This window comes from Cheilinus undulatus, linkage group 13 (assembly GCF_018320785.1).
Source record: "Cheilinus undulatus linkage group 13, ASM1832078v1, whole genome shotgun sequence".
Taxonomy (NCBI): Eukaryota; Metazoa; Chordata; class Actinopteri; order Labriformes; family Labridae; genus Cheilinus; species Cheilinus undulatus.
Genome location: NC_054877.1, coordinates 7,609,765 through 7,637,745, shown reverse-complemented (window position 1 = coordinate 7,637,745; position 27,981 = coordinate 7,609,765). Strand labels below are relative to the sequence as shown.

Below are 27,981 nucleotides of genomic sequence, written 5' to 3'. Positions count from 1 at the left end.
TCATATTTTGACTTTTAATTTTATGTTTACAAATTTTAGTTCATATTTTGACCTTTTAAACTCATGATTTTGACTTTCTTTCTAATATATGTTTAAAAAACATTATTTTTCAATTTCATGTTTTGACCTTTTTGAACTAATAAATGTACTTTTCTCAGATTGTGAGGCTTTCAACTTATCTTTTTAATTTTTTCATTGCAAAATCATTTATCATCAGTGCTGTTTTTTTTTTTTTTTCATATTTTATTAGCGGTGAAACAAGGTTGACAGTTTATGGTCAAAAAGGTGACCCTGTAAGGCCCTGTAAGACCCTCAGATTAGACCTGAATCCAGAATACGGCCCCTGCTGTGATTGAGTTTGACACCCCTGGCTTATTCTAATAAACAATAGGCAGAAATAAGGCCTGGATTGCTTGTAATAGTTAAAAAGTAAAACATAAATGTGATTACTCTACTGGGCTTGTGGCCAGACACTAGACAACCATTTGGTCATGTCCCAATTCAAGGCCCATTGCAAATGATTATTCGTCCCAAATAACTGTACAGCTATCTGTCACACTGGAGCCTCTCCAACCTTGTACTGTCTAAAAGTATGCGAGAAATTATTGCTACATCTGCCCTCATCAGACATTTTTGACTCCCAGTTTTAATTTCAAGTCTAAGCTTTTTGTAAATAGGGGTCCTATTTTGACTGAACAGACAACAGACCAGGGTAAGAGGGTTGACTTTCTTGTAATAAGCATTACAGCAAATGGCAATGGGGCCTGGGAAGGCTGGCCTTACACTAGTAGATTTTACAATTATTTTACTCCTTCCTATGGTGTCCAAGCCATATCAGATGTTTGATATTTACTTTTGTAAGTCGGACTGCCTCCCATGAATAACCAATGATTGTGAACAGACTGGGTAGCTTCACCAACCAGATGTTTTGAGTCATTTCAGATAAAAACATAAATACTACTAGACCTTCATTTCAGCCAGGATTTCACCCAAGTTCTTGTCTTGTTATCTGGTTTTCTCCAGTAGGAAATTTTGATCATCCTTCACACTTCTTTTTCTTCTGCAGTCATGTTTGATGATGTGTTTCTGTGCGATCTCTTTTATGGGGAATCTTCACTGTAGGATAGCAATTGTGTGGTTTCACACTCTAGTAGACTGATTCACAACACAAATACAATTTGGCCAGCAGTTATTTTTACACCTCAGTTCAAGCAAAGGCCGGGGCTGTCGGCATTATGTTCAGGGGTTGTGAATCTGTTAATCCTTCCAGGCAGTCCTTGTAAATGTAACATCTCAAGAACCAGAAGAACCCCCATGGAGATTTTGTTCAAACTCTGCACAAATTTCCACCCAGACTCAAGGATAAACTCATGAACAACAGGTCAAAGGTAAAGGTTTATCTATTGTATCAGTGTCACTAAACATTTAGGATATTTGCTGTAATTTCTATGGTATTGCTGAGTTTTAGTTTAGTTAGTGGCTGCCAGTAGAAAGCTGTATTTATAAGTGTGGTTGTTGACTAAATATCATGTCTTGGCTCCTACATACAAGCTTCAGATAGTTTATAGAGAGGACCTTTTTCAAATGACTATTTTGAGAGTAATCCTGATTGACGGTATCTGTATTTTAACTGAATTTGTGAATAAAGTCAACTGAAAAAGTTTAAGAAATTAGGCCATACAGTCATCCACTGATTATGATGTGATATCTCAAGAACTCTTTGAGTAACTTTTCTTCAAACTTCACAAAAATTTCCACTCTGACTCAAGAGTGAGCTGCATATTTAGGAGGAAGTCAAACAAATCTTGTAAACACAATATCTCAAGTATGCATGGAGGGATTGCCATCAAATTTGGCACACGCCTACAGCTGTATTTGAGGGTCAACTGAGTTTTGGGGTCAAAAGTCAATATTTTATGCATCAATTTAACCCACAAATTTATACATAAAAGCCCTGAAATCCTAAGTTTATTACAAAACATGCACCTACACCATTAAGAAATAAGGTTTCTACCAATCAACTACAAGCAATTTATGCCTTGTTCTTTGCCTTTATACCTTAAAATAAGGTTTTTACCTGGTCATGTCTGGTAGATGTGGATTGAAATAAGTCTAATAAGGGTTTAGGACTTGAAATTAGACAAATACACTTAACCAATAATTTAGTTTTTGCAGAGAAGCCATTTGAAAAAAATCAAAAACCTCTACATGAACTAAAACTAGCTGACAAAATCCAGGAAATTTCTTCACTGCTAAATGCTAAAGTGATTTCTCTCCAACTGTGTTTTTGCATGAAGGAATGCATGAAACAACCAAGAATAAAAGCATTAAACACAAATGACAGGATCAGGTAAACACGTCTGAGTTGCCTTGTTACAGCTGGTGGTGGATCTTGTGTGCACTCCGTCCGACCTCAGAGAGACTTGCTGGTAGAGACCCGGCTGACCCATTGCGGTTTTTCATCATCTCTGTATTCGAGCGGTACATTTTTCAGGAAGCACCTGTATTTCCTCTTCCTGTTCCTCTTCTCCAGCTGGCCTTCATTGGCTGGCTTCACCGTGTGCACAATCGCAACAGCAAGCAAAGTGTGTGCGACACTGGAGTCTTCACATGCAAAGAGCACAAGATAAGAACGAGAGCGAAACTGGCAAGCTCGAGCTGTTCCAATTCCCCGGGACACCTCTGTCTTCAGCGTAAACACGGCCTGAGTGAGCAGAGAAACAAAGACGGTCGAAGAGGTTTTTGTTCCAGAGTCTTTCTTTTTTGTTTTTTTTTAATTTTGTTTGGCTGTAGCAGTTTGTAAACGGGCCCTGTCTTCAACCCGCAACCACAAGCAGCTGCCACTACTCGGCTTTGTGGCAGTAAATGTCCTTCAGAGCTTTCAGCTCCTCAATCAGGGTCTTGTTTTGGTTTTCCAACACAGCCACGCGGTTTTCCAGACATTTGACATACTCTTTCTTTTTCCTGCGGCACTCACGAGCAGCCTCCCTGGAGAGGAAGACAAGAGGGGAAAATATGTCTGAGTCCCATGATGAAAAATGTAATTATGGCTGTGAACAAAAAAATGCAACCTTTGCACAATCTGAGAAAGCAGATGTGTTAGGAAACTGCTTCAATATTCAAGTTCATAATCCCCAGACAAGTTGTCATTTTTCCATATTCATTCAAAGGAAACACAGACATTTGCACATAAATAAAAAAATATCAAAGTGTGGCAACCAAGACAATAAATACACTTTGACAGACTTTCCATCTTCCCAAATCTCTGGCTGAGTCTTAAAATTTCTCTGTGTGAATTATTCAAAACTTCCTTAAATATTAGCATGTTGTTTTAAAGGTTAAGTCTAAATGGCAGTGGCTCTATATGAGATTCCTCATTTAAATATGCCCTTAAAGTGTCTGCAGCATGGCTATTTCTTGCTTTTGGCTCATTCTCCTACCTGTTTTTCATCAGCCGGACCTCCCTTTTGCGGGTGATCTCCTCGGCGTGCTGCGATGACGGGCTCTGCATGGAACCCGGCGACGCAGCCATCACAATGCTCTGAGCCAGGCCGGAGTTTGGGGAACGCAGCTGGTATGCAGGGATGTCTCCTGTTGCAGCTGTGGGAACAGACAGGGGAAAAATCATTAGGTGTCATGCAGCTTTTTATAAGTCTGACTATTTTATCCTGCAGTATGTTTTTTAGATTTTCCCAGTTTCAGTCAGTTTCCTGTTCTCCCTTGTTTGGTCTAACTCGTCACATTTCCAAGAGAACTCATCAGCTCCTGCATTTTTTTGACTGTGGCTCATCTTGTGAAGATTTTTTTTGTTTTTTTCTAACCTCCACCTATAAATTTTTATAATATTTTTGTTCCCTTTTGTCCAAATTCTTAATCTCAATGAGGTTTTAATTGTTTAGAAAATTCATATCCATTTTAACCAAAGAATTTCACCAATGTTGCTCTTTCCTAGAAGGTCTCATTTGGAGGCCTTTCAGGTAGATTTTTCATGAGCAGGGTAATAAACTACAAACTAAATCTCAAACTAGAAAGCACCCTATATTTGTTGTAGATTTTACTCCTTTTACTCCCCTTATTCAAAACTATTAATAATATAGTTGTTGTTTTATAATTTCCATTTTGAAAAACTTCATGATGAAGATCTACTTAAACCTTGTAAATAAATAACCTTTCTTTAGCTAGCTGGACAGTGCACAGGAGTTTTCTTTGTTTATTTTGCTGGATCGCAATTGTTCTAAAGATTGATCTCAGATCTCTGCCATATAGCTGAGATCAGCTGATCTCACACAAACCCTCATCAGCTTGTTGGCCCTAAGCATGCTATTGGCTTATTGCACTCATGTTGCCATATTTAAACTGCTCTGGCCTGGCTTTGCTTTGCTATTCCCTCTGCAACCTGCTTTTTGCAACCCTCCTCCACCACAGCTCCTCCTTTAAGCTATGTATGACTTAATCAATGTAATTCTGTCTGCACTGATCTCTGCTCTGCTCTGGGTTGATTGCTGTTTCTCTCTTTGCCTCAGGCTTTCCTTGTAGGCACAGGAAGGGCAGGAATGTGTGCTGCTCTTGCTTGATGCCTTTCATAAAGGCTTCTGGAAGGGCAGGGGGATCCTAGAACAGCCACACCACCAAATAAATATAGTGGCACAGAGCAAATTATTAACTGCAAACAAAGAGAAACATGTGCTGCAATTGTGTGTGGTTCTTGACAAAGTGGTCCTGACTGGACTCAGGGTAATTGACTTGATGTTTTGATACAGACCTGCTACTACAAGGCTACTATGAAGTTAACCACGGAAAAAAGGAACTTGTCACGGATTGAAACGGATTGTAGTTGACTTTTAACTGGTCCACTTCGCTGTCTGGGTTTTTTAAAGTGGAACAAGAAAGGGACAAACAAGGTAGACAAACATTAATCAAACTAGATAACTCTTCTATCTAAATGTTGAGTCTTTGTGCAGAAATATGTTGATTTCAGATATTTCTGCATGACTAAAACTAGACTCAGTCTGCCTTGAAGAGTATTCCAGACATTAGGTCTGTTTATTTAAGTAAACATGAACTCATGAGATGGAATTCATGTTCTATGTGCACAAATTAAGTTTCCCTTCTGCAGACTTGCAGCGTTTCCTCAGTGATCAAGAGATGATATGTTTGTTTACCGCTCTGTGAACCACCGTGTGCTTCTGATAACTGCAGGGTCATCGTGTTTGTCGGGTAAGAGGCACTGATTATGGAAAAAAAGCAGCCCTGTAAATGCGGTTAGCACGGTGTTTGAATTGAGTCATCAATGACATGATTCAACTGTTGACTGCTCTGCCTGCTGTCTCTCTCAAACAGCAATTTGGTTTCTCTTTAGTTCCTAAGAAGTTTCAATACTTACCCCCCCCCCCTTCTTTAACATACTCTCTCCTTCAAACACAGCTACTGTACACACACACTTAAACACACAAAGCGTCTGTGTTTCTTCTCCCTCACTGTGATAACAGAATGACTCGCGCAGTGCTGACGTCAGTGTGTGCGTCTCACTCGCCCGTTTTGCATTCCCTCTTCCATGCCTGGCCTCTGTTCCAGGAAACTGGAGTGACGTCAAACAAACGACTATCTTACCCCCCCTCCTCCCCTCCCCGCTGACACCCGCCCCTTCACTTCTTACCCCCTCCCCTTCTTGCATTTCTGCCTGACAACCAATACAGTGGTAGAGTGGACTGAGTGCATGGAAGTGTGTTTGTGAGGACGTGTTTGTACCAGCGGGAAGCAGACTGACAGGAACAGAGTTGAGCAAACTAACCAAACACTTTCTGACCTGTTAGATCCTCTTTTTTTCACAACACACCCATGAACTGTCATGCTGCTTTTCCTGTGTTGATATGGGAGGGACAGCTGTCAAATCTGTGGCATTCTTCTTTCTTAATTTCACAAAGCAGGAAGTCAAAGTAGGGCTGCTTGTTTATGGCAAAACTCAGAATCACAACTAACATTAAGACCTTAAATATACCACTTTGTGCAGAAATTTTAAATGACTATAACAGGGCTGTAAAGATTAATCATATCAATCATGAATAAACTAAGATCCACAATTTTTGCATTAGTCTTTTCTTTATCACATGCTTTACTGTCCCTTTCAACATTTTTTTCAACATTTTCTTCTGCAGATAGATGAACAAATGATGAAACAAGGGTTGCTAACATTGATGCATTAATTTGATCCAAAGTCCAAAAGTCTGAAGTTAATGCATTTATTTCTGTAAATTGCAGTAATTGCATGCTTTCAACAAATTTTAGCCACTGCAGTGTCTCCCTGCAGCAACAGTGATGTAAAATAAGTCCCCCACTGCTCCTTAATGTCTCATTACTCTTGAAAAAACTCCCAGACAGCTCAGCGGACAAGTCAAAAGTTATCTACATCTTGTGTTATCAAACATCTACCTTTTTACTGTACCCTAATGTCCTTTTCAATCCATAGCAAGTTCCTTTTTCCATGGTAAGGTTTATGTTATTTTATCATGTTTTATCTACTTATCATAGCAGCTCTCCAAATAGGAGGTCAACTACCATTATTTTAAGACAGCAGAAAAATCAAAATGACACAGTTTTAAATGCAAAATAGTGAAATTTTAACATTTTATGCAAAAGATGCAATTAATCATGATTAATGGCAGAGATTCTGAGATTAATCGCAACTAAAAATTATAATCAAGATGGCGGCACGCACTGTTGTAACAGCTCTTGGCTCTTGAGTTTAACTTTTTTTCACTTTTATACTACGTCTATATACTTCAATATGTCTAACCTGAAAACATGCAGTTGCTCTCTCTGCTCCTCACTTAATCAAAGGGAGAGCTGTTTTGGTGGGAGGGGCAGAACACACTCTTGGCGCTCTCTTTTGACCATATCTTACTTTTATACTATGTTCATATACTGCCATATGTTTAACAAAAGAGCATGCCACTGCTCTCTCTGCTCCTCATTTAAATCAAAGTGAGAGCTGTTTTGGCGGTACTACATTGGCATTACATTCATATACTTCTATTTGTGTTTTATTTATAACTGATTGCCTTATGTCTGAGTTTCTTTATATTCTAAGTTTGAGAAAAATTCTCCAGTGGCACTACGAGTTTTGTTGTATTCTTATATGACGAAAATAAAGGTTTTCTTGCTTTCCTAACTAACCCAAGAACATGCTGTTGCTGTCTCTGCTCCTCACTTAAATCAAAGTGAGAGCTGTTCAGATGGAAGGGGCAGAATACACAGCCAAATGGGAAGAAAGGTTGTACTTCATTTACCAATCATGACAAAACTTTGTTGCAAAACACCCCCCAATATGATATGCAATTTTTTAATCATGGTTATCTTGTTGTCATGATTGTGTAAGCCAAAATTAAATATAAATTGGATATAAATCAACAGCACAGCATTAAGTCAAAGTCATTCAGAAGTATTCCAAATTTCAGCTATATCATTATAAAAAAGGACCGTTTTCACAACTGGATAAATATAATACCCAGAAACACTTATTATGTCACTTCTATGCCTTACTGCAAGTGTAAACTTACAAAACAAAGCTGACAACACATGCTTCTAAAAGGCAACAAGAGTTACTGAAACACAGTTTTACACAAATAACATTAAAATAAGTATAAAAGGGAGTCTACCTGACTCTGTCTCGTCCCCAGTGACAGCCATCTCTTGTCTCCAATAATCCAGCACCACGGCAGAAAAGCACCACAATACAAACAAAAAACCTCTCCTCTACCCTTTAACTCTTCTTTCCTTACTAAATCCTCTCCTTCTTCTTTCTCCTTTTCCCTCTCAGCTCTCTCTGAACCGGAGTGGTCACTCGTCAACTTCGCAGCCCGATTACAATTACAGGCATTGACATCACAATGACATCACTCCTGCCCGCTGAAGTCAGTAAAACACCCTGGATTAGAGTTCCTCCCCTCCCCTTTTGCCCTCCCTCCCTCCCCCCAGCTGATCAGACGCTGAAGTAGAGAAGCACAACGGCAGGCAGGCAGGCAGGCAGAGAGGGAGAGAGGGAGGCGGTGGTGGTGGAGGGGGAGTATTTTTAGCACCAGTGACGCAACTAGAGAGACGCTCAACAAACAAGAGGATATTGTGTCCCAAGTGGCTGCGGTGCAAACTGTTGAGCACCCTGATTGAAGTTTGGTTTTAGTGTTTTTGTTTCTTAAAAGATCAAGAGAAGATATGACGTGGAGAGGATAATTGAAGGTTTTATTCTTGCTGCTTAATCTCATAGCAAAATAGTTATTAAACAAAGGCTGTGAAAAGATCATATTTTCAGTTTTAAACTCATAGCTGAATGGTGAATTTCTGGGAAAATCCTCAGCCACACAGGAAGCAATGCTGCGCGAGTTTTCAGCAACTTTAGTGGTAGTTTTTTTCTGAAGAAGAAGACAAAAAACCCAGTGGTTTTTGAGGTGAGTGAAAGACGCCACATAGAAACACATAAAAGCAAAAGAAGGTCAAACAAATACGAGAGAAAAGATGTGGTTAAAGGTACAATACGTATTTTCTAAATATATGCACAGTGCTATGAAACAGTATTTTCTCTCTTCAGGATTTTATTTCTTTGTTGCATATTTGTCACACTTAAATGTTTCAGATCATCTAACTAATCTGAATTTTAGAAAAAGATAACCTGAGTAAATGCAGTGCAGTTATCAAATGACTATCAATTTCATTTATTAAAGGTGACATATTTTAACCTTTTAAGACAAATTTTATATTGGTCTCAGAGATCCCGAAACATGCCTGCGAAGTTTGTTTCTAAGAAAAACACTCCCATATTGGATTTTTGCATGTCTTTCTGTTTCTGTGGCTTTTAATGTTGCTGAGCTGTCTGACTACGCCCATCTCAGGAAATGGATGTGGCTTAATGGACGTGGCTCTCCTGATCCTCCTCTAAGCTGGCAGCTGAGAGGAGGATCAAGAGAGGAGGGCGGAACTTTCTACCAAGCGGGTAGGGCTAACCGGACCTGGGGGCGGGGCTAACTCCCTACATGACATCATGAGGGGAAAATCTGAGAACGGCAGGTTTTAGCGCACATTTTCTAAAAGGTGGAGAAAGGGAGAGGAGGGGGATTTTTCTGGTACTTGGGGGGATTGTGGCACATATTTTTGTTAGAGAATCCTGAAAAAGTGATTTTTGCATAATATGTCCTCTTAAAGGGAAAAAAGCCATTCAAACATTCCTGGACCTATACAGAGAAGTAAACCCCTCCTTGTTAAATCAGGACTTAAAAATTATTAACCATGCTTTTGGAAAGCTGAGTTCAATTCCATTAGCTACACCCTGGCCTGATTACTCCTATTGAATTCCAAACTCCCTTAAATAGAACCTGTCTGACAAAGTGAAGCAGTCTAAAAGAACACATCAAGGCACCAGCTGAAGGAATTCAAGAACAGATGAAAAACAGAGTCACTGGAAAAGGTTTAGAATCGTTTCTAAGGCTTTAGGACCCATGTGAACCATGGTGAGAGCCATTATCCACAAATGGAGAAAAATGAACCTTCTGGAATGCCTGTCTTACCAAAATTACTCCAAGAGCGCATCAACAACTCATTGAATAGGTCACAAAAGAACTCTGAACATCTAAAGACCTGTTGGGCCTAGCTTAACTCAGTCGAGGTCAGTGTTCTTGATCCAACAGTGGTGAACTTCTGAATATACAGCAAGACAATGATCTGAAATGAACCGGTAAGTCCAGCTTTGAATGGCTTAAAATGAAAACAAAATGAAGGTTTTGGAGTGGTCGAGTCAAAGTTCATGCTTGAATCCAATCGAGACTGTGGCGTGACCATAAACAGGTCGTTCATGCCTGAAAACCCCACAATGTGGCTGAAACACATTAATTTTGCAAAGAAGAGAGGGCCAAATTTCCTCCACGGTGATGCGAAAGAGACACGCTGCCAGACATCAAAATGCTTGCTTGCAGTTGGTCCTACCAAAGGTGGAAAAACAGTTATTAGGTTTAGGGGGCAATGACTTTTTCACATAGGATCAGGTAGGTTTGGATGGCTTATTTCCCTTTATAAATGGAATCATCATTTGAAAACTGCTTTTTGTATTTACTCGGGTTATCTTTATTTAATACTAAAATTTGTTTAATCTGAAACATACAAGTGTGACAAAGATGCAAAAAAAATAAAAAAAAGAAAGAAATCATGAAGTGGTAAATACTTCTTGATAGCCCTGTGTGTATGTTCTAGATCAGGGGTGTCCAAACTTTTTCTGCTGAGGGCCACACACAGAAAACTTCAAGGAGTGTGGGGCCACTTTCATATATCTCCCCTTTATGACATCAAAGTAATTCAATCCAGTCCAGTTTAGGTAAAGATGCACTAAGTGATTCAATATGCTTTAAAGTTAAGTCACAAAAAAAGTAAATGAATAATTTGTTGTGTGTCAAAATGTTTGCTTACAGAATGAGCACAGTAGCCTTGCCTAGTGCTGAAAGCAAAACATACGCTAATCCAAATAAATTCATAACGTCTCAAACAGTATCTTTTTTAGTGTTTTCTAAATGATAGACAACTGCAGTTTTGTGTTGCCTTCCTGGACGAGCCCCCAAGGTCATATAAAACTATACTCATCAGTCAATAAGAAAACACAGATGAACTATACAGTACGGAAAAGCACAAGTTTCATGTCCTGATGTGGGCCATTTTCCATTTATGTTTTAGAATTTGCTGTGGGCCAATTAAAAATGGGCCAAGGGCCGCATTTGGCCCCTGGGCCATAGTTTGGCCACTCCTGTTCTAGATAGTAAACCCTCTACTGTAGGTGTGTTCATTGTTTTATGCAAAGTATTTGCGTATAAAACATACTAGCATACTAGTGATCACTCTTTATTTTGTTAGAAATGTGAACAGTATGGCATAAGAACTTTGGTGCAGAAGTTATCTAAATAATAGATATATTAGTTTGTAAAGATTAATGATGCAGAATTATATCTTAAAGAGTGATAACCTGTGGAGATCCACAAGGTCCAGTTTTGGGGCCTAAGTTATTTATACTATAACTGTTGGATAGCACAGTAACTGATAAACAAGTTTCACTTAAATGAAAGTAAATCAAAATTGATGTTCTTTGGTCCTAAAGGGGGCAGCTGTGACATGAAAATAAACAAAGTTAGAATTAAAAGAGTTAATAAACCAAAGTTTTCTGGAATAATTACAGATGACAGCTCTGTTGGAAGTCTCACATAGAGCACATAAAACTGAAATCATCAAAGTCTAATGCTGTTCTTTACAAAGGGATTTCCTAAACAAGCACTGCCTTGATATGTTGAACTCATCATTTAGGATGCCATATACAACATATTGTGCTGAATTTTAAATGTGAATTAAATAACAAAGGATGGTGGAAAGAAAACTTGCACTCAAACGGGATCTAGCTACTGCGGCTCACATAAAAGAGCTGTCTCGTAGCGCAGTCGTGTTCATTTACGACACATCTTTACACAGTCTCTCATACCACAAGGTTAATTAGGATGATAGTACATCACTGTTTCAATTAAAAGCATGTTTGTGACAAGATGAGGAATTTTTGATATGTTACCATATTAGAATAAAACTAAGTAATGGACATCATGGGGGTCCAGAAATACGTAGTTAAATATTTCAATTGCCCCCTTGTGGCTGGCTGCAGTATAGGTGACAGGGGCTGATCTCAAAAGGCTAAAAGTTCTGTTAAAGGATATAATATTTTTAAAAGAGTATGTAAATCAGACCAAAATATTGATTGTATCGTAGTTATCTTTAATGTCCAGCCCCCACAGCTTCTGTTAAGAAAAATCTTGCCCTATTGCAAATGGAGTCGATGACCTCTGATTTAGAGCTTTAAAGTACTATGTTTCCTCCCCTTCCTATTCATTCCTAATGGCTGTCCCCCACTTCCAGACCCCTAATGGACATTCACGAGTCATCAGAATCATGTGACTGCAAGGAACCTACTGGCAGATTTTAGCTGAAAAAGTTCGTTATTGGCAGATCTGAAAATATCTGCTGATAGCAAACATATAAGCCGAATATATCATATATTGTCCATATGCTAAAAATTGGCAAAATGTAAAAACGTACCACCAGGTCTCGGTGGTTGCCTTGGGTGCCACACACTCAAGGTGGACCACCAAGAGTCCTGAATATCTTTAATAAACTGCCAAATGCGAAAGAACTACCAGATTGTCTACTTCCCTGCTCCAAGCACAGGAAACACTATAAAAGCATGTGCATATATTAAGTTTGGAGATATTGCTTATCTGATGTTGGCAGGAATCCAATATTGTGCATCCCTAGGGGGAATGCAATAGAACAAATTTAGATCCCTATAATTAAATTGAAGAAAAGAGCTATTAGGATAATAAATAAGGTTGGACACTGCGAATCCACCCATTTGGTTGTCTATATCCACATTAAAATATCTGTACATTGTATAGTCTAAAACACTGGAAGAACATTCTGGTTTGTTCTAAGAAGGAGGGAAGAGGGAAATTACAATTTAAGAAGATTGAAGGTTCTGGAACATGCAGTGACAAGACTGTTAAATGTAGATATATGTTAGTGTTGGAGGTCTGTGTACTGTCCTTGAAATGTCGCCTTACAGGCAGCGTAACAGGCCAACCACTACTGCAGGTTTTACAGCCTCTAAGTATGCTGTCCTCATGGTGACGACAAGGCATGGTGATGAATTAGCACATGTATGAGTCATTGGTATGTTAGTCCTCCTGCTTGTTTTCTGTGATACAAATAACATCAATTAAATCTTACAAATCCAACACACGCTGTAAAACGGAGTAAGAAACCTGATATCTGACTTCTGCCCATAAAAAACGTGATATTATTAATGAATGATGCTCATTTTGTTCTCCTTCTTCACCTTTCATCAACAGCTACATCTTTAGAGGGCCGTGGATTAACACTGTACATCTTTTTACACAATCCAGGCTTTTGTAAAGGTCTTAATCCCACGCCTTCAATTGGAGATTAACCTTTAAATGAATTTTCTTAGAATGTTTTGAGCTGTAGTTTTGGCGTCGTCAGAGCAGAATCTAAATTTATTCACAATGCAGCCAGATGGCAGACATTAGTTTGGCTGTTATGAAATGTTCGATCCATTTCAGCAGCCAAACTCATCATCTTTTTCATATTATTGGTAATTTTACACCACAAAAAGCACAAAAACTCAAACATTTTGATACATCTACTAATGCACATTGGGGTGTTGGTGGCCTGGTGGTTTTGTGCATGCACTCCATGTAAAAAAAAAAAAATTCAAAATCTGGTCTATGGCTCCTTTCCAGGACGTCATTCCCCACTCTCTCTCTCCAGTTTCTGACTCTATCTGTCTGATCCCTTTTAAGGGTTCAATGCCCACGAACAAAAGCTATAACAATGCAAACATCAAGTTAAATTGAAGCTCAACTAATTACCTTGTATGAGGACCTGTCCTCCCTGGATGTAGAACTGCTGTGGGGAGTCTCCAGGCTGAGCTGCACACTGCAGGACTGTGGCTCCCGGCTGTGGGGCGGCAGAGTCGGCCTCAACTCCAGGGGTGGTCAGCTGGATGGCTCTACCCTGAGTGAACGCAACTATGAAGGGAAAAAAGCTCAGCTATCACCTGTTCTAAAGTAATGGAAGAGTAGCATGGGAGAAGATGTGTTACAACAGGTGTCATGGGTTTAAAAAAAAAAGTTTACATTCATGTCACTCAGAATATGTGAAGTAACTGAGAGTTTAGGGACATGTTGGTGAACATAAACCTCTAACTGTTATACCTACTGCTAAGAACATTTTTTCAACCGTTCATAAAACAAACCTGTTAAAACACTAGAAATATAGTGTTAATGCTGTATTTTCATTTGCTGTTTCCATTTTTCTTACATGTTCTAAGAAGGGATGCACCAATAAGAGCATAAAAGTCATCCGTGGTCAGTCAACAATTTGCTTTGACTTACTTTGTTCAACAGAGCCGAACAAATAAGCTCCCAAGGTGCAATGCAACAAGTATCCCAGGGATGAATGAATTACACAGTGTGATGATTCATCCGTTCCATGTGTTCATTCATTCAATTATTAAAAGACTGAAAAAGTATTGAGTCTATTTATCAGTACAGCTCAGATCAGGCCCTAAAATCCAAGCCTAACCGTACCCGATTCACTGTATCTGCTGTATGGACCCTAGCCTGATTTAAACACATCTTTAATAAGCTGCCTTTAATAATTAAGATTTTAAACTGCAACTCTGTGTTGTTTTAATGAAAGGCATTTGTTTAAGTGAAACAGTAATGAGCACAAAGGGGAGCATTTTTTACAGACGTGGCTTATTTACTGTTTATGATACTCAGAGCAGTGAGGATGAGGAGCCAGCACACAGACATCACCTCATTGGTTAAACTGAGCTGCATTAGAACTAGGGGTGTAACCGTATCTGTAATAGAGTGGTACCGCGGTTTCAGAAGCGTCTAAATCCCGTCCTGGACATGTGACGGTTGTAAATGGTATGTCTCCAGGGCAGAAAGTGTAGCTTTTTAGTGGAGCAGAGCTAACAGACGTAGAAACTACAATTCCCATCAGCCCTTGTGTACCCACCATGCTTTGCGCTCCACTCGCTTGCTTGATTCTACGGCGCGAAAATGACATGTCCCCAGAGATTCTGGAGTGAGAAAAATTGGCTGGCCAAACAGACCAGAAAACCAGTTTCTGATAGTTTTGGCTTCGCTGTGGGGAGGTGCCAAGTCCTGCTGGAAAAGGAAATCAGTATCTCCATATAGTTTTCCAGCTGATGGAAGCATGAAGTGCTCTAAAATCTCCCTGTAGACGGCTCATAGCCATGACTCTGGACTTGATAAACCACAGTGGAACAAATGACATGGCACCTCAAATCATCACTGACTGTGATGATAGGGAAAAAAATAGATGCATACTGTGAACTTCCGTACAAAGACTTTTTTTGTCATTTTTTTTTCTCTTGGCACACATTTGCGACCCACTGGAAAGAGCCTCAAGACTCACTTTTGGGTCCTGACCCACCAGTCGAGAACCATTGCTCTAGTATATCTAAAAAATGTTAGCCTATAATGATCAACTGCCAATCAATTAAGGTATTCCTAGTTCTGAGTATGAACTGCAGTATCAATTAAAGACGTAAAGTAGAATAAAACCACCAGGATGCAGTTCCACAAGCTGTTTTTTAACTGTGTTTCTGTTAAGCTTATCAACAAAAGCAAAACATCAACTGCCTCAAGACTTTTGCTTCCTATTAAGCCTTTGCAGCTTGTACTTGTGTTTCTTGTAGCACTCTATGTTCTCTAAAGTGACCAAACAAAAGCACTGGTTATCTTTGAAATCCATTTGTCCCAATTAACTGATAAAAAACATGTGATTTGTTATTCAGTACAAATGAGGATTTAGGCTGTTATGTGATCTACGATTCTTTGTAGATAAATTGTGTAAACTTGAGGGAAATGCTTCCAGAACAGAGCGTTCTGACCACTTTGCTTTCAGACTGGACTATAAAATATTAACATGAACTCAATAAACTGATGGTAGTGCAGCTTCTACCCCCCCAGCCATGCGTATACTGACTATACTGTCCTGAGCTGGTCTGGTAGATGGAGGTTGGCACTGCTGCTGAGGCCGCACTTGAGACCTGTCCCTCCTCCTCCGTCTTCTCTTCATCGATTTTAGGAACTGCTGGAGAATCTGATGAGAGCTCGTTGAGTATTTTCCTATGGGAGAGGAAAATTGCTTGCAGTAATTTCACACTTTCATCACACTTTACACACCACATGCTGTTTAACACACTGCTGACGTCTTCATACCGGTAGGATGGACGCCTAGAGAGAATCTCTCGTCTCTTCTGAGTGTCTGTGATTGACTCGTCATCCTCCAGCTCTGCTTCAGTGGCAATCTGCAGAAAAGAGGCAGTATTTTAAAAGCGGTGAGTAATCTGCAATATTGTTTTTTTCCTTTTTTTTTTAAAGAACACATTTGGAGTTAAATATTATCACTGAGGGGGCGTTGTGTTATGAGGCTTTATGAGTAAACTGGGATGTGTTTGAGATATGAATGACGTCAAAGAGGGAGCCTTAATCTTTTCAAAACATCACATGTCTCAACAGCCTTTACAGATCTCTATGACAGAAGCAATTTCACACATCTTAATCTCATTGCATACGCTTTCTGCAATAGCTTTTCTAACTGCCCAAACCGAAACTCATAGGCTCACTCCAATTTTGATGACCTGAACTGACAAAGATGATCAATTCCTGCCTGTTTACCTTCCTTACTATGCCTCCCATTTTGATTAAGAATAGATACCAGGGTGCTTTTGATTACTTTGAAGGTTTTGTGGCATCATCTTTGACCCATTTGATAGCCTGTGTACTGTTATGTTCACTTAGATGTTAGGGCGGTTATCTTTGTCTGATAAAAACACCCTCCATGTCATAATAATAATCTGCTAAAACAGATGTTTATTCAAAAAAGAAACAGACATCTGTCTTGAGACCAGAGGGATTATGTTTGCCAGGTGGTCATCTTTCCGAGCCCTTCTTGTGAAAGCAAAATCTCAAGGATGTTTCAAGATATTTTCTTCAAACTTTGCACAAATATCCTCTCTGAATCAAGGATAAACCAATCAGATTTTGAGGGTCAAATCCAAGAAGTCAAGGTCACCAGGCCTCATGGTCATCCCTTGCTTGTGAGCATGATTCCAAAAGAACAATATGAGGGATTCTCTTCAAATTTACACCAACTTTCACTGATGCTCAGTGGATTTTGGAGGCCAAAGGTTGTGGTCATTAGGCCTTATGTTCATCTTTTGTTTGTAACCGTGACATTTCCAGAATACTCACAGAGATTTTCCTCACTTTTTTCACAAATATTCACTCTGACTTGTAGATGACCTTATCAGATTTTGGAAGTTATAGATCAGAGATCAAAGTGAGGGGGCCTCATGTTCACCCTTGCTTGTTATTGCCATACATCACAAATTTTGTGTGGTATTTTCCTCAAACTTTGCACAAATGTCCACTCTGACTCAAGGATAAACTGATTTGATTTTCTAAAGTCTGACATCTAAAGTCGAGGTTACTAGGCCGCATGTTCATCCCTTGTTTGTTTATACCATATACCATCAATGTTTTGGGGTACTTTCTTCAAACTTTGCACAAATATCCTCTCTGACTCAAGGATAAACTGATCAGATTTTGAGGGTCTTAGGTCAAAAGTCAAGGTTGCTAGGCCCCATGTTGTGTTTATCCCTTACTTGTAAGTGTGTTTCCACAATAAAAATATGAGAGATTTTCTACAAATTTACACCAAGTTTCACTGTGGCTCAGTGGATTTTGGAGGCCACAGATTTTGGTCATTTGGCCTTATGTTCATCTTTTGTTTGTGACCATGACATTTCCAGAACACTCACAGAGATTTTCCTCACTTTTTTCACAAATATCCACTCCGACTTAGAGACCGGAGATCAAGGTCAATGAGCCACATGTTCACCCTTGCTTGTTATTGCCATATATGACCATTTTTTTGTGGTATTTTCTTCAAACTTTGCACACACGTCTATTTAGACCTCATGATCACCCTTGCTTGTTAATGCCATACATCACAAATGTTTTGAAGTACTTACTTCAAACGTTGCACAAAAATCTACTCTGACTCGAGGATTAGCTGATAGATTTTGAAGGTCTTATGTCAAAAGCCAAGGTCACTAGGCCTCATGTTCATCCCTTACTCGTGAGTGTGATTCCAAAAGAACAGAATTTACACCAAGAGTAACTCTGACTCACAGATGACAAGAAGTTACACAATACCTAAAGAACAAACAAGTGTATGTTTCTAGCATGAACTGAAAAAATACAGATTTAAAGGTCAAAGGTTGTGGCTATTTTGCCTCATGTTATTTATGTTATTAATATTTCAAGACACCTTAGAGGGATTTCTACACTCTTTTAATATGTATCCTTCTGAACTCAGGGATGAACTAATTAGATTTTAAAGGTCATAGCTCACAGATCAAGGTCATAGAAATTCATGATCATCCCATGCTTCTACAGTTTCAACAAATCACACTACCACAGAAACCACCCAGTCCCTTTTCTTTACCCACCACTGCACTTTCACCACCTGGCCGGGCCATACAACCACTTTACCTCCACTGTACTTTTATTTGTTTAGTGGGCAAATTTTGGGCTGTTGAAATACCCCTAAATGTCGTTTCAGCAGCAGCATAAAACCTTGATTTCTTTATCATGGCAAATGAAAATAAGTCTGCAGGTTAGGATGTAAAGAAAAACATTTAGTGCCAGGAGACAGTGATATCTGTCTCCGCTGCTTTCTATAAGACACTACAATCAGCATGTGCTTTTTTATGATATGCTAAAGAGACATAATAAAAGTTTTTTCTAACTGTTGAATTAAACAGTGACGATAGAGGCTATGATAAGAAGGGTACGGTAAGGCACAGAGTGGGAAGAGAGAGGCACATCTTCAACATCAAACAAAATCTTAAATGGTTTTCATGTCACTGAAGAAGTGTTGGTGTTTCTCACTTCTTAGGAACATAGCTGATGCTGAACACCCAGGAAATATCATTTTCTTTCTCTGCATCATTGCTCTGGTTTGGTAAAAGGGCACTGACACTATCATAACCTATCTATCATTTGATCATTTATGGCTGTGCACTGTCTCTGCATCTTTCTTTCCTAAAATCTTCAATACTATCGAATGTAAGATATTGTAATGAAACAATAATGCCTTGTGCTTTCAGGGTTTATTTGCCTGTTATTCTTTTCTCTCTATGAAGCCTTTTACACAAAAGAGTGCACCATGAATAAAGGTTAGAAAAATATTACTATCATTACACTGTACAGTCATTTGTTGATGCGTGAGTCATCCCCAACCCTTCTCATTGTAGCATAAATGAAAAGGTTTACATTTTCTCTGCATATATGAATAATAACACTCTGAGCTTGACCTAGTTGCGTATCATCAATCATTAAGCTTTTATGACTCACAGTGGTGCATTACCTCTGCCTTGGCACCGATTGTTAAAAGCCAAAGCAGGTCAAACATGGGTGTGTTGCTAATTTTTAGGGTGGAGGTTAGATCTACAGTTTGCTGTTTGGCATATCATATCAAAGGTTCATCTCTGCTACAAAAGCAGAGCCCAAAACTGCAATTGGGGTGCATTTCAGTCTTAAATACTTTAACTTTGTCTTTTGTCTTACTTGATCAAAACAAATGCATGCACAAGGGTCTTAAACATGCTGGATGACCATATTTTATCACAGAGAACAAGACTTTTGTGTAAGTTATTGGTTCTAAATACAAGTGTTACAATGTACACTACAGTCTGACTAGGGCAGGTGTGTCCAAACTACAGCCTGGATGCCAAATAGAGCCTGTGCCGTGGCCCACTATTAATTGGCCCTCAGCAAATTCTATAACATAATTGATCATATGATCTGTTTTTTTATTGAATGACAAGTATTGTTTCATGTTACCTTGGGGGCTCGTCCGGGACGGTAACAAAAAACTATTCATCCGTCAGTAAGAAAACACCAAAAAAAGTTATAGTTTAAGATGATGTGAATTTATTTGGATTAGTGTACATATCAGTTTCAGCACTAGGCAGTGCTACTGTGCTCATTCTGTAAACAAACATTTTGACAGGACAATTTATTGATCTGCTCTTATCAGGACTTAAACCGAGACAATACTGTAAATTAGCTGATACATGGAGCGTCATTCTCATTCCGACTGCAGCAGATCCAGGGATAGCCAGGGCCAAGCAGGGCTCAACTGAAATCTGATAGGCCTTCTTAGAATCCTTGAAATTACAGGCTTTTGCATTGTTAGCCATTAACTAGCCATTGATGTAAGGTATCATATTTCCAGTGATACTCTGGTTTATCAAGTCTGACATATAAAAACTTGTATTTCCTCACTGTGGCTGTACAACACACCAAAACATCAAGCCTGTGGCCAGCCCTGAAGAAGGGGGGTCATTTTTTTATTTTTTTTTTGCTGGAACAAAAAAAGAAGTTTACATTGTGCACCAGCTTCTCTTACTTTTACTTTCTGTTTGAAGTTGCAAATCACTGATCAGTGGGTTGAACTGAGAGCACAGCACAAGTCAGAGTTGCTATTTGTCAGTCAAAGGTAAAAGTGCTGCATATTAATGTTTGAATATCTGGAGTCGACTTGGAGCCATTGAGTTTGTCTGCTCAGTTTAGAAGCTAAACAAAACCTGGGTGTGCATGGGTTTCTGTAAGTGCTGAAAACACTGAAACATCTGTGCCACGTTATTTCACGACACACATTTTGACTTTCAGCCGGCATCGTACAGCTTTGTTCATCGGATTTGTCAGTGAGGTCTGATGCATCTACAGTTTGCAGAGTTCCCTCCCTGAACAGACACAGCACGTTCAGTACGTTGGCTGAAAGTGAAGGTTAGACTGATGAGCTTAACCCTTAGCTCTCTCTGCTCATCTCAATCCAATTAACAGGTGCACTGCAATGGATAAGGAGCTCTCCATTGTACCTCCTACACATTATACTTCATTCACTAACATTCATTCACTCTGACAGCACAGCCTGCACACTACTGCTCGACAAAAAGGGTAGAGACTTCAGACCTGGGGTTATTTTTGCTGGGGACTTGCTCTGACAGATTTAACTGGATGAACTTGGGCTAGTTTTTAAAGGCCATAACATTATGCTCCACTGGTTAAGATGAACTTTAATGTCTCTGTTGTACAACCAAACACTTACACAACATGAGTACAACTTAACTTAGTTTCAACTGAGGGTTTTCATGTGGATTTGACACCAGAATTTAGGACATAGCGCTTGCATAGTAGGAGCAAAAAAGGCACTTTCATCATCATCAGTTTTTAAAACTTACAATCAAAGACAAGTGATCTGGAATTGTTCTGAATAACTTCAAACATCCTTTAAAGTCTGTGGACTTTGAATGAACTTCAGTGACTCTTGACTTGAAACATGCTTCGACATAATGAGACTGGACATGGACTTGTCTTGAATGAGACAAATCCTTCTACAAGTCAAAATATGATTTTCTTATTCAGTACTGCACAGATCAACCCTGTTAAACCCTGTATGAAAAAGAGGCTGAAGTTTTAAATGAATAAGAATCACTAAATAAATGACAGCTCGCTCTCACCTGTGCTGTCTGGACTTGTGGCGACTGTATGACCGAGGTCTGAGGGACCTGGATGACCCCTTGTACCTGCTCTGTTTCACCGTCGGGCAGCTGGACCACAGCCTCACCTGCAGATTCTACTGCCACCGACACCTGTGGACACAAATGAGGACATTCAGCCAAAATACACACATGCACACTGACTTAACAGAAGTACCAAAGGCAGGTGAGTACCTGAGACTCTGCAGGAGTTGGACTGGCTTCGCTCTGTTTCTCCTCTCCATCTGTCATAGAGTCGTTCAAACTGTTGCACAAATCTGTCGGCGCTTGAGTTTCCATAGTTGTCACCTAGACTGAAAGATAGAAATTCAATGCTTAAAGAGGCTGAAAAAGGACTTTCTTACATTCAAATCTTCATTGCATGAGCAGAGAAAAAAAAACTTAAGGTTTAACAGATATTGCTACACATGTCTGGTCTGTGGTTGTGATTGTGATTTTCCAATCAATGCTACATAAAGTAAAGTAAGAAGTAAAATTCTAAAACTATGCATCAAACTTACATTTAATTTTATTTCCAGAGAAACTTGCAGCTATAGATGGATGTGAACTTAAATGCTAGGAAGACCATGACAGTCATTTTGGCTGTTGACACATGAATTTTCCGTGTAACCTCACTGAATCAAAAACTACAATCCTGTTGGTCCCTGGCTTTTCTTAGAGTGTCTGTCTTACCTGGAGAGACAGGTACAATCTTAGTTGCTTGACAACAGTCGTCTCTCCCACTGTAGACTCTCAATAAAACAACTTCAGGTGTTTGTTAGTTTAACTAAAGTCTGAGGAGGTTTAAGGCTGTTAGCAAGGATAAAAGCTGCGACTCTGTGGTGCTGATCAAGGGTTGGTTTGAATGAATATTTCAGGGGTCACCACACCAAGACATCACCTCTATCCGGCTGTTACGAAGAGAGATGCATCAAAAAGCACTGTTTTAGCTGACACCAACACATTTAGTATGGTACAGTAAACTAAATTCATCTCATATTTCACAGATTAAACACAATTATTTAAGAGAGCAATCCAAGTTAACATTTAAAGTTATTTGACAAAATGCAACAAATTGGTTTGACAGGTACAAAAACAGCAGTGATAACAATACTATGGTTGTTCCGATTCTGATACCAGTATTGAACATACGTACAGTACTGCTTAAAACGCAGGTATTGGTATCGATAGGTGCACGAGTTTATGCACCGATCCGATACCATTTGGTTTAGCTTCATATTATGCTTCGATTTGCCATGCTAACGGTTAGCGCTATAAACCAGAAATCAATTCTTCTTCACTGTCAGAAAGCACTGCATGCATGGGCTACTGTTTTTAGACCAGCGAAGAAGAACCAAAGGACCCACTGGAACAGCAAAGAATGGAGGCTGCGTTACTGCGTTGAACGTAATCGTTACAACACCTTCCAGACTGGCGCTGTCGTACACGACAAGATGTGACACACTTTATCAAAAGTTAAATAACTTTGTTGCCTCTTACTTGTTTTTCCTCTTGAAGCTAGCCGTTGTGCCTTCCCATTGATGCTACTGATGCCTTTGAATCCCATGCAGCAGAATATTCAGCGAGCTTGGACTTTGTGTGACTGTTGGGGACCTTAATAATTAAATCCACACCAGTCAACCCAATATTAAACGTCTTTTTATCCGTTTTAATTGAACTACGATCATCTATTACCGCTAGCCCCCATGACCCCCAACGGGATAAGCGCTATAGAAAGGTGGATGGATGGATGAATATAACTGTTAACTCAAATGCTAACCGCTATATTGTTTAGCCTTTGTGAGGGTATGTCGGCCAATTGAAGGCTGATCCGTAATCATGTCATGCTGCCTAAATAGAGCATGATGAAGAGAGAGAGAGACAGAAAGAGAGCCTGTGGTTCAGCCCCCTGTAGTGTTGTTATTTTAATATTTAGCAGTAAAACTCAATAGAGGTCCTATACCTTATACAGCAAATTGAACTTACAGAAAAATATAGTAATCATTTGATAAAGTTGAGGTTGTGCAGAAAAAAAATGATACCAAACATGACTATGGTATACATTTTCTGAGTGATTTATATTCTCAAAAGTATTAACAAAACAGCGAAATAGCCAGTGGATGTTTAAGGCTTACATACAATCTGTTTTTATTAGATATTACTATTTTTGCCATAAAAGAGGACTAAAATGAACATTTTTTCATAAGTAAATCAGATACAGCCAATTGATATTTTCTTGTTCTGAGATGTATTAGATCATTTATCAAGTGAAATTTCTGTTCTTACATAAAACAACAACAGCTTGCTGTATGTGATGACAATCCATCCATTTTCTTCCGCTTATCTGGGCGTTGTGGTGGTAGCAGGCTTTGCACATCATCTGAGACATCTCTCTCCACAGGGACATTTTCCAGCTCCTCCCAGGGATTCAGAGATGCTCCCAGGTAAAATGAGATATTCAATTCTTACAGCGAGTCCTGGGTCTACCCAAAGGGTTTCCTCCCAGTTGGATTTGCCCGGAAGACCTCAACAGGGAGGCGACCATCCTGAACAGATGCTCTAATCACCTTGACTGGCTCCTTTCAAGACGTAGGAGCAGCGGCTCTACTCTACTACTGGATGTCCGAGCTCCTAATAGGGTTGAGCCCAGCCACCATCTTGGGCAACCTCATTTCAACCGCACATCTGCTATACTGTTGGTGCTGCACCAACGGATATACTTTCATTGTTCAAGAGTGTTCACAACTGAGTCATAAAGACCTCTCAGTCTTTTTGGAAAGTATAGAGTCCAGCCCTTCAAGTGTTAATGGGGCTGTACACTCTGATGGTTATAATCATGGATGTTTGGGAAGGGCAGAACCTTTGAAAAATCTTGAAGGGTGACTGGACAAACATTCTGTCTGTTACGTTCCTTATGGGCCACTCAGAGCGACAAAATTTGTGTCCCAGAAAGTAAAATAAATTCCTTGAGCTCGACAGGCAGCCAACACCAATGCTCACTATCAGTGGAGCCAGTTGGTAAATTGAACTCTTGCCTCAGCCCCTCAGCCAGTCAGGAGACCCAAAACATTTTTTCATTCTGTAAAGCTATCGCTGTGGTTTGTTGCTCTTTAAATAAAGAAATGTGGTTTAGTTCTGATGAAAACTGTCGCTTATCACCATTGTTTATCCCCGCCCTTAGGTACCGTTTCATTCACCTCAGATGAGGCTGACTGGTCATTCTCTGACAGGGAACAAGCATCTGAGCTTTGCAGAATGTGTGTCTTACAACATACATGGAATCTGACCAATTTACCAGCTTTGAAAGGTTAAACAGCTAGGTGTCAATCTGGTTTTTCATAATCCGGTAATTGCTTTTATACGATACAGCTCATGGCATTATGCTGTAATCAGGTAACTAAAGACGTCAGATACTAATTGGATTATTACAGTGCATGTAAATGTATTCAATATGATTTATTACGTATTTCTAAAAAACATAATTTACAGCTGATTTTTAGGGCTGGTAAAGTCATCTTTAGGCCCTTTTCTCAAAATCCAAGAAACAGAAAATCACAGGTAAAGCATAATTCAGCTTTTTAATCAAAAAGAGCCATGAAGAAAATGTGGAAAAACAGTACAGATCATAAAAATAGGGACTAAATAATGCTGTGCTCCAATACAGTGCTGTGTTAAAAGCATTTGTCCTGTCCTGATTTCTTATTTTTCTGCATATTTGACGTACTTAAATGTTTCAGATCATCAAAGAAATTTTAATATAAGACAAAGATAACCTGAGTAAATAAAAAGCTTTTTTTATAAATGATAATTTCATTTATTAAAGGAAAAGCCATCCAATCCTGCCTGGCCCTAAAGTAATTTCCGCTGAACCTAATAACTGCTTGTGTCACCCTTTTGAGTCTATGTAGGAATACTGGTCCACTCTTTTTCGCAGAATTATTTTAATTCAGCCACACTGGAGGATTTTCCAGCGTGAGTGGGCCGTTTAAGGTCAAGCCACTGCATCCCAACCAGGTTTAAGTCCAGACTTTGACTAGGCCACCCAAAGATCTTCATTTTGTTCTTTAAATCCATTCACAGGTGGACCTGCTGGTGTATTTGGGATCATTGTCCAGCTGCATAACCCAACTATGCTTGAGGTTCAGGTCAGGAACTGATGGTCGGACATTCTCCTTCAGGGGCAGAATTCATGGTTACTTCAATTATGGCAAGTGGTCCAGGTCCTGAAGCAGCAAAGCAGTGCCAGACCATCACACTCCCACTGCCATGTTTGACTGTTGCTATGATGTTCTTTTATGAGATTCAGTGCTAGTTTTACTCCAGATGTAACGGGACGCACACCTTACAAAAGGTTCAGCTTTTCTCGCATCTCTCAACAGGATATTTCTCCAAAAGTCTTGGGGATCATCAAGATGTTTTTAATCAAATGTGAGCTGTGCCTTTGTGTTCTTTTTAGTCAGCATTAAAAAATGGAGATATTTGGGTCAGGGTTTTTTTATTTTGCTGCTTAAGCCAGAATTAAAGTGAGCTGATGTTTTACATAAAGATAAAAAATATGCACTGACATAAATCTTATCAGAGATAGGTTAAGAATGTAAAGTCCATCGTGGTCTGTGGCTAAACTTCTGTTCCTAACGTCGATCAGACTGAATGAAATCATGTCAAACAGAGCAGGCAGGGATACGTCTATGAAAGTAGCGATGGATCAGGAGACTGTCAGACTGATTTTGTTATTATAACGTTTCGCCTTTTGGCTCTGGCAAACTTTCTGCAGTTTTCAATGCCTGCTTACGATCAGCGCTCTGCCTGGTATTAGCCGTTGGCTCGGTCCTAATGCCTGCGGCTGAGGCTAGTGGCTGCTGCCGCTTCGTTTTAACGTTGTTAGGATGATGACTCTTAAGTGACTTAAAAAATCCGTCAAGGATTTCTTTCTACTCTTTGTGACCTTTGCAGGGCAAATTCTACACACACGGTCGTGTTATCCTCCCCGTAAATACTGAATAACGCCACCGTGTTGTTAGCATTTTAGCACAGGGGCTGCTTCCTCTTCGTCTCTGGTGCTTAACAGCGGGTCGTGTACTGCGGTGCCACCTGCTGTTTCGGCACTGCCGTGCTGACAAAAATTTTTTGGGGGTTAGTCGTCATGATATCGGACTTATCGGAATGACGTAATAATTTCCTGTTATCGGCCCGATAATTATGGGCCTGATAGTTATCGTGCACCCCCAGTCTTTCTTATAGTTGAATCATGAACTCTGACCTTAACTTAGTCAAGTGAGGCCTGCAGGTCTTTCGATGTTGTTCTGGGTTCTTTTGTGGCCTCCTGGATGAGTCGATGCTCTCTAGGAGTAATTCTGGTTGGCCGGCCACTCCTGGAAAGGTTTACCACTGTTCCCAGTTTCCTCCATTTGTGAATAATGACCCTCACTATGGTTCACTGGAATCCCCAAACCTTAGAAATGGCTTTATGACCCTTTTCAGGCTCATATATGTCATTGGCCTTGTTTCTCATCTGTTTGATTCTTCAGATGGCACCATGATGCATTTCTTTTTGAGATATTGTAGCCTACTTCACTTTGTCAGACAGGTTCTATTTAATTTAAGTTTATTCATGAGAGGCACAATTTGGGTGGATGTTATTTTATTACATAGGGCCAGTTAGGTAGATTTTTCCATTAATAAATGAAACCACTATTTAAAAACTGCATTTCATATTTATGTGGGTTATCTATGTCTAATATTATAGTTTGTTTGATGATCTGAAAGATTGAAGTGTGGAAAATATGCCAACAATGAAATTAAGAAGGGAGAGATAGCTTTTCCCAGCACTGTAAAGAGGCTAAATTCTACAAATCTTGCAATGACCAAGACCAGAGTGGTGTTCAAATACTTCAAAAATATCCAGGAACTCTTCAGGCACTTAAAAGAAACATTGCAGCAAGCACCATGATTTAATTAACATTGTTCATGAAACGTAAAACGTTTTTTTAAGCACTTTGTGCTACTGATGTGCAAAATCCCCGCCTTTTTTAGGCGCACTAGGCCACTAACTCCAATTTTATGTATCGTCAGTTACAGTAGCAATCTCTCATTTCCCGTGATACAAAAAAAAAGAGAGCCATTGTGCTATCCATTAATTTGGATTTAAACCTTTTAAATTCCTAGAGGTTTAATAATACTAATACAAATGTATAAAACGGCTCTTCAAAATGAATTTCTAGCTAGAATTGGTTATTTTTGCAGTAGATTTCATATTTGGGAACATGTATTTTGAAGAGGCATCTTTCTCTCAGTTTCCGTTTCCCATCTTACTCCGTCTACATTGACGCAGCTCTAAACTTGAGCAGAAAGGAACCGCTGCCAGCTTAACCGACCGAGAACATTTTTTAACTCCATGTCAGTCGAATAAATAAAGACCCAAAACAAAGTTTTAATGAAAAGTTTCGCACCATAGCCATGTTTGCACACTGTCGTCAGGCTCTGCCCGTCTGCCGCTGAGCGAAAATGTGACAGGTTTGTTTTGACTTACCGAAGTTTTACGTAGTCTGACTCGTCACTAATTACAGTATGGGTGGACGGCCTTCGCCTTCGCTCACGTAGTTTCACGTCAGCACTGATGATGCTGTGCCGAAAATGTCGACCGACCAGTCAGTTAAACGTCGAAGATCGTCGAGGTGGCACAAGAGCGTTCACTCCAATGTACTTCCGCGTTCGCTATGTTCGACGATAGCTAGTGTCAAAAG

At 39.5% G+C, this 27,981-nt stretch overlaps 1 protein-coding gene across 2 annotated transcripts; it reads right to left on the bottom strand.

Moving 5' to 3' along the window:
• Positions 1-170: 170 nt before the first annotated feature.
• crema (cAMP responsive element modulator a) lies at positions 171-27,901 on the bottom strand. 2 transcript variants are annotated; one of them, XM_041803324.1, is made up of 8 exons: positions 27,768-27,901; positions 21,434-21,552; positions 21,221-21,352; positions 15,846-15,934; positions 15,610-15,752; positions 13,455-13,613; positions 3,441-3,600; positions 171-2,988 (listed from the first exon to the last, which is right to left on the bottom strand). In XM_041803324.1, the coding sequence occupies exons 2-8, from the start codon at positions 21,536-21,538 to the stop codon at positions 2,844-2,846; spliced, it is 933 nt and encodes a 310-aa protein (XP_041659258.1). In that variant the 5' UTR covers positions 21,539-21,552; positions 27,768-27,901; the 3' UTR covers positions 171-2,843. The 2 variants fall into 2 exon arrangements, with proteins under 2 accessions (XP_041659258.1, XP_041659259.1); XM_041803325.1 differs by having other exon boundaries at positions 21,434-21,547; positions 27,768-27,783.
• Between the last annotated feature and the right edge of the window lie 80 nt (positions 27,902-27,981).

Excerpts from the sequence above, each read along its gene's own strand:
- crema (XM_041803324.1), bottom strand. The coding sequence starts at position 21,538 with ATGGAAACTCAAGCGCCGACAGATTTGTGCAACAGTTTGAACGACTCT. Across the intron at positions 15,935-21,220 it reads CACAAGTCCAGACAGCACAG|ATTGCCACTGAAGCAGAGCT; the intron begins GTGAGAGCGAGC and ends TCTTTTCTGCAG. Across the intron at positions 2,989-3,440 it reads GTCCGGCTGATGAAAAACAG|GGAGGCTGCTCGTGAGTGCC; the intron begins GTAGGAGAATGA and ends CTTCCTCTCCAG.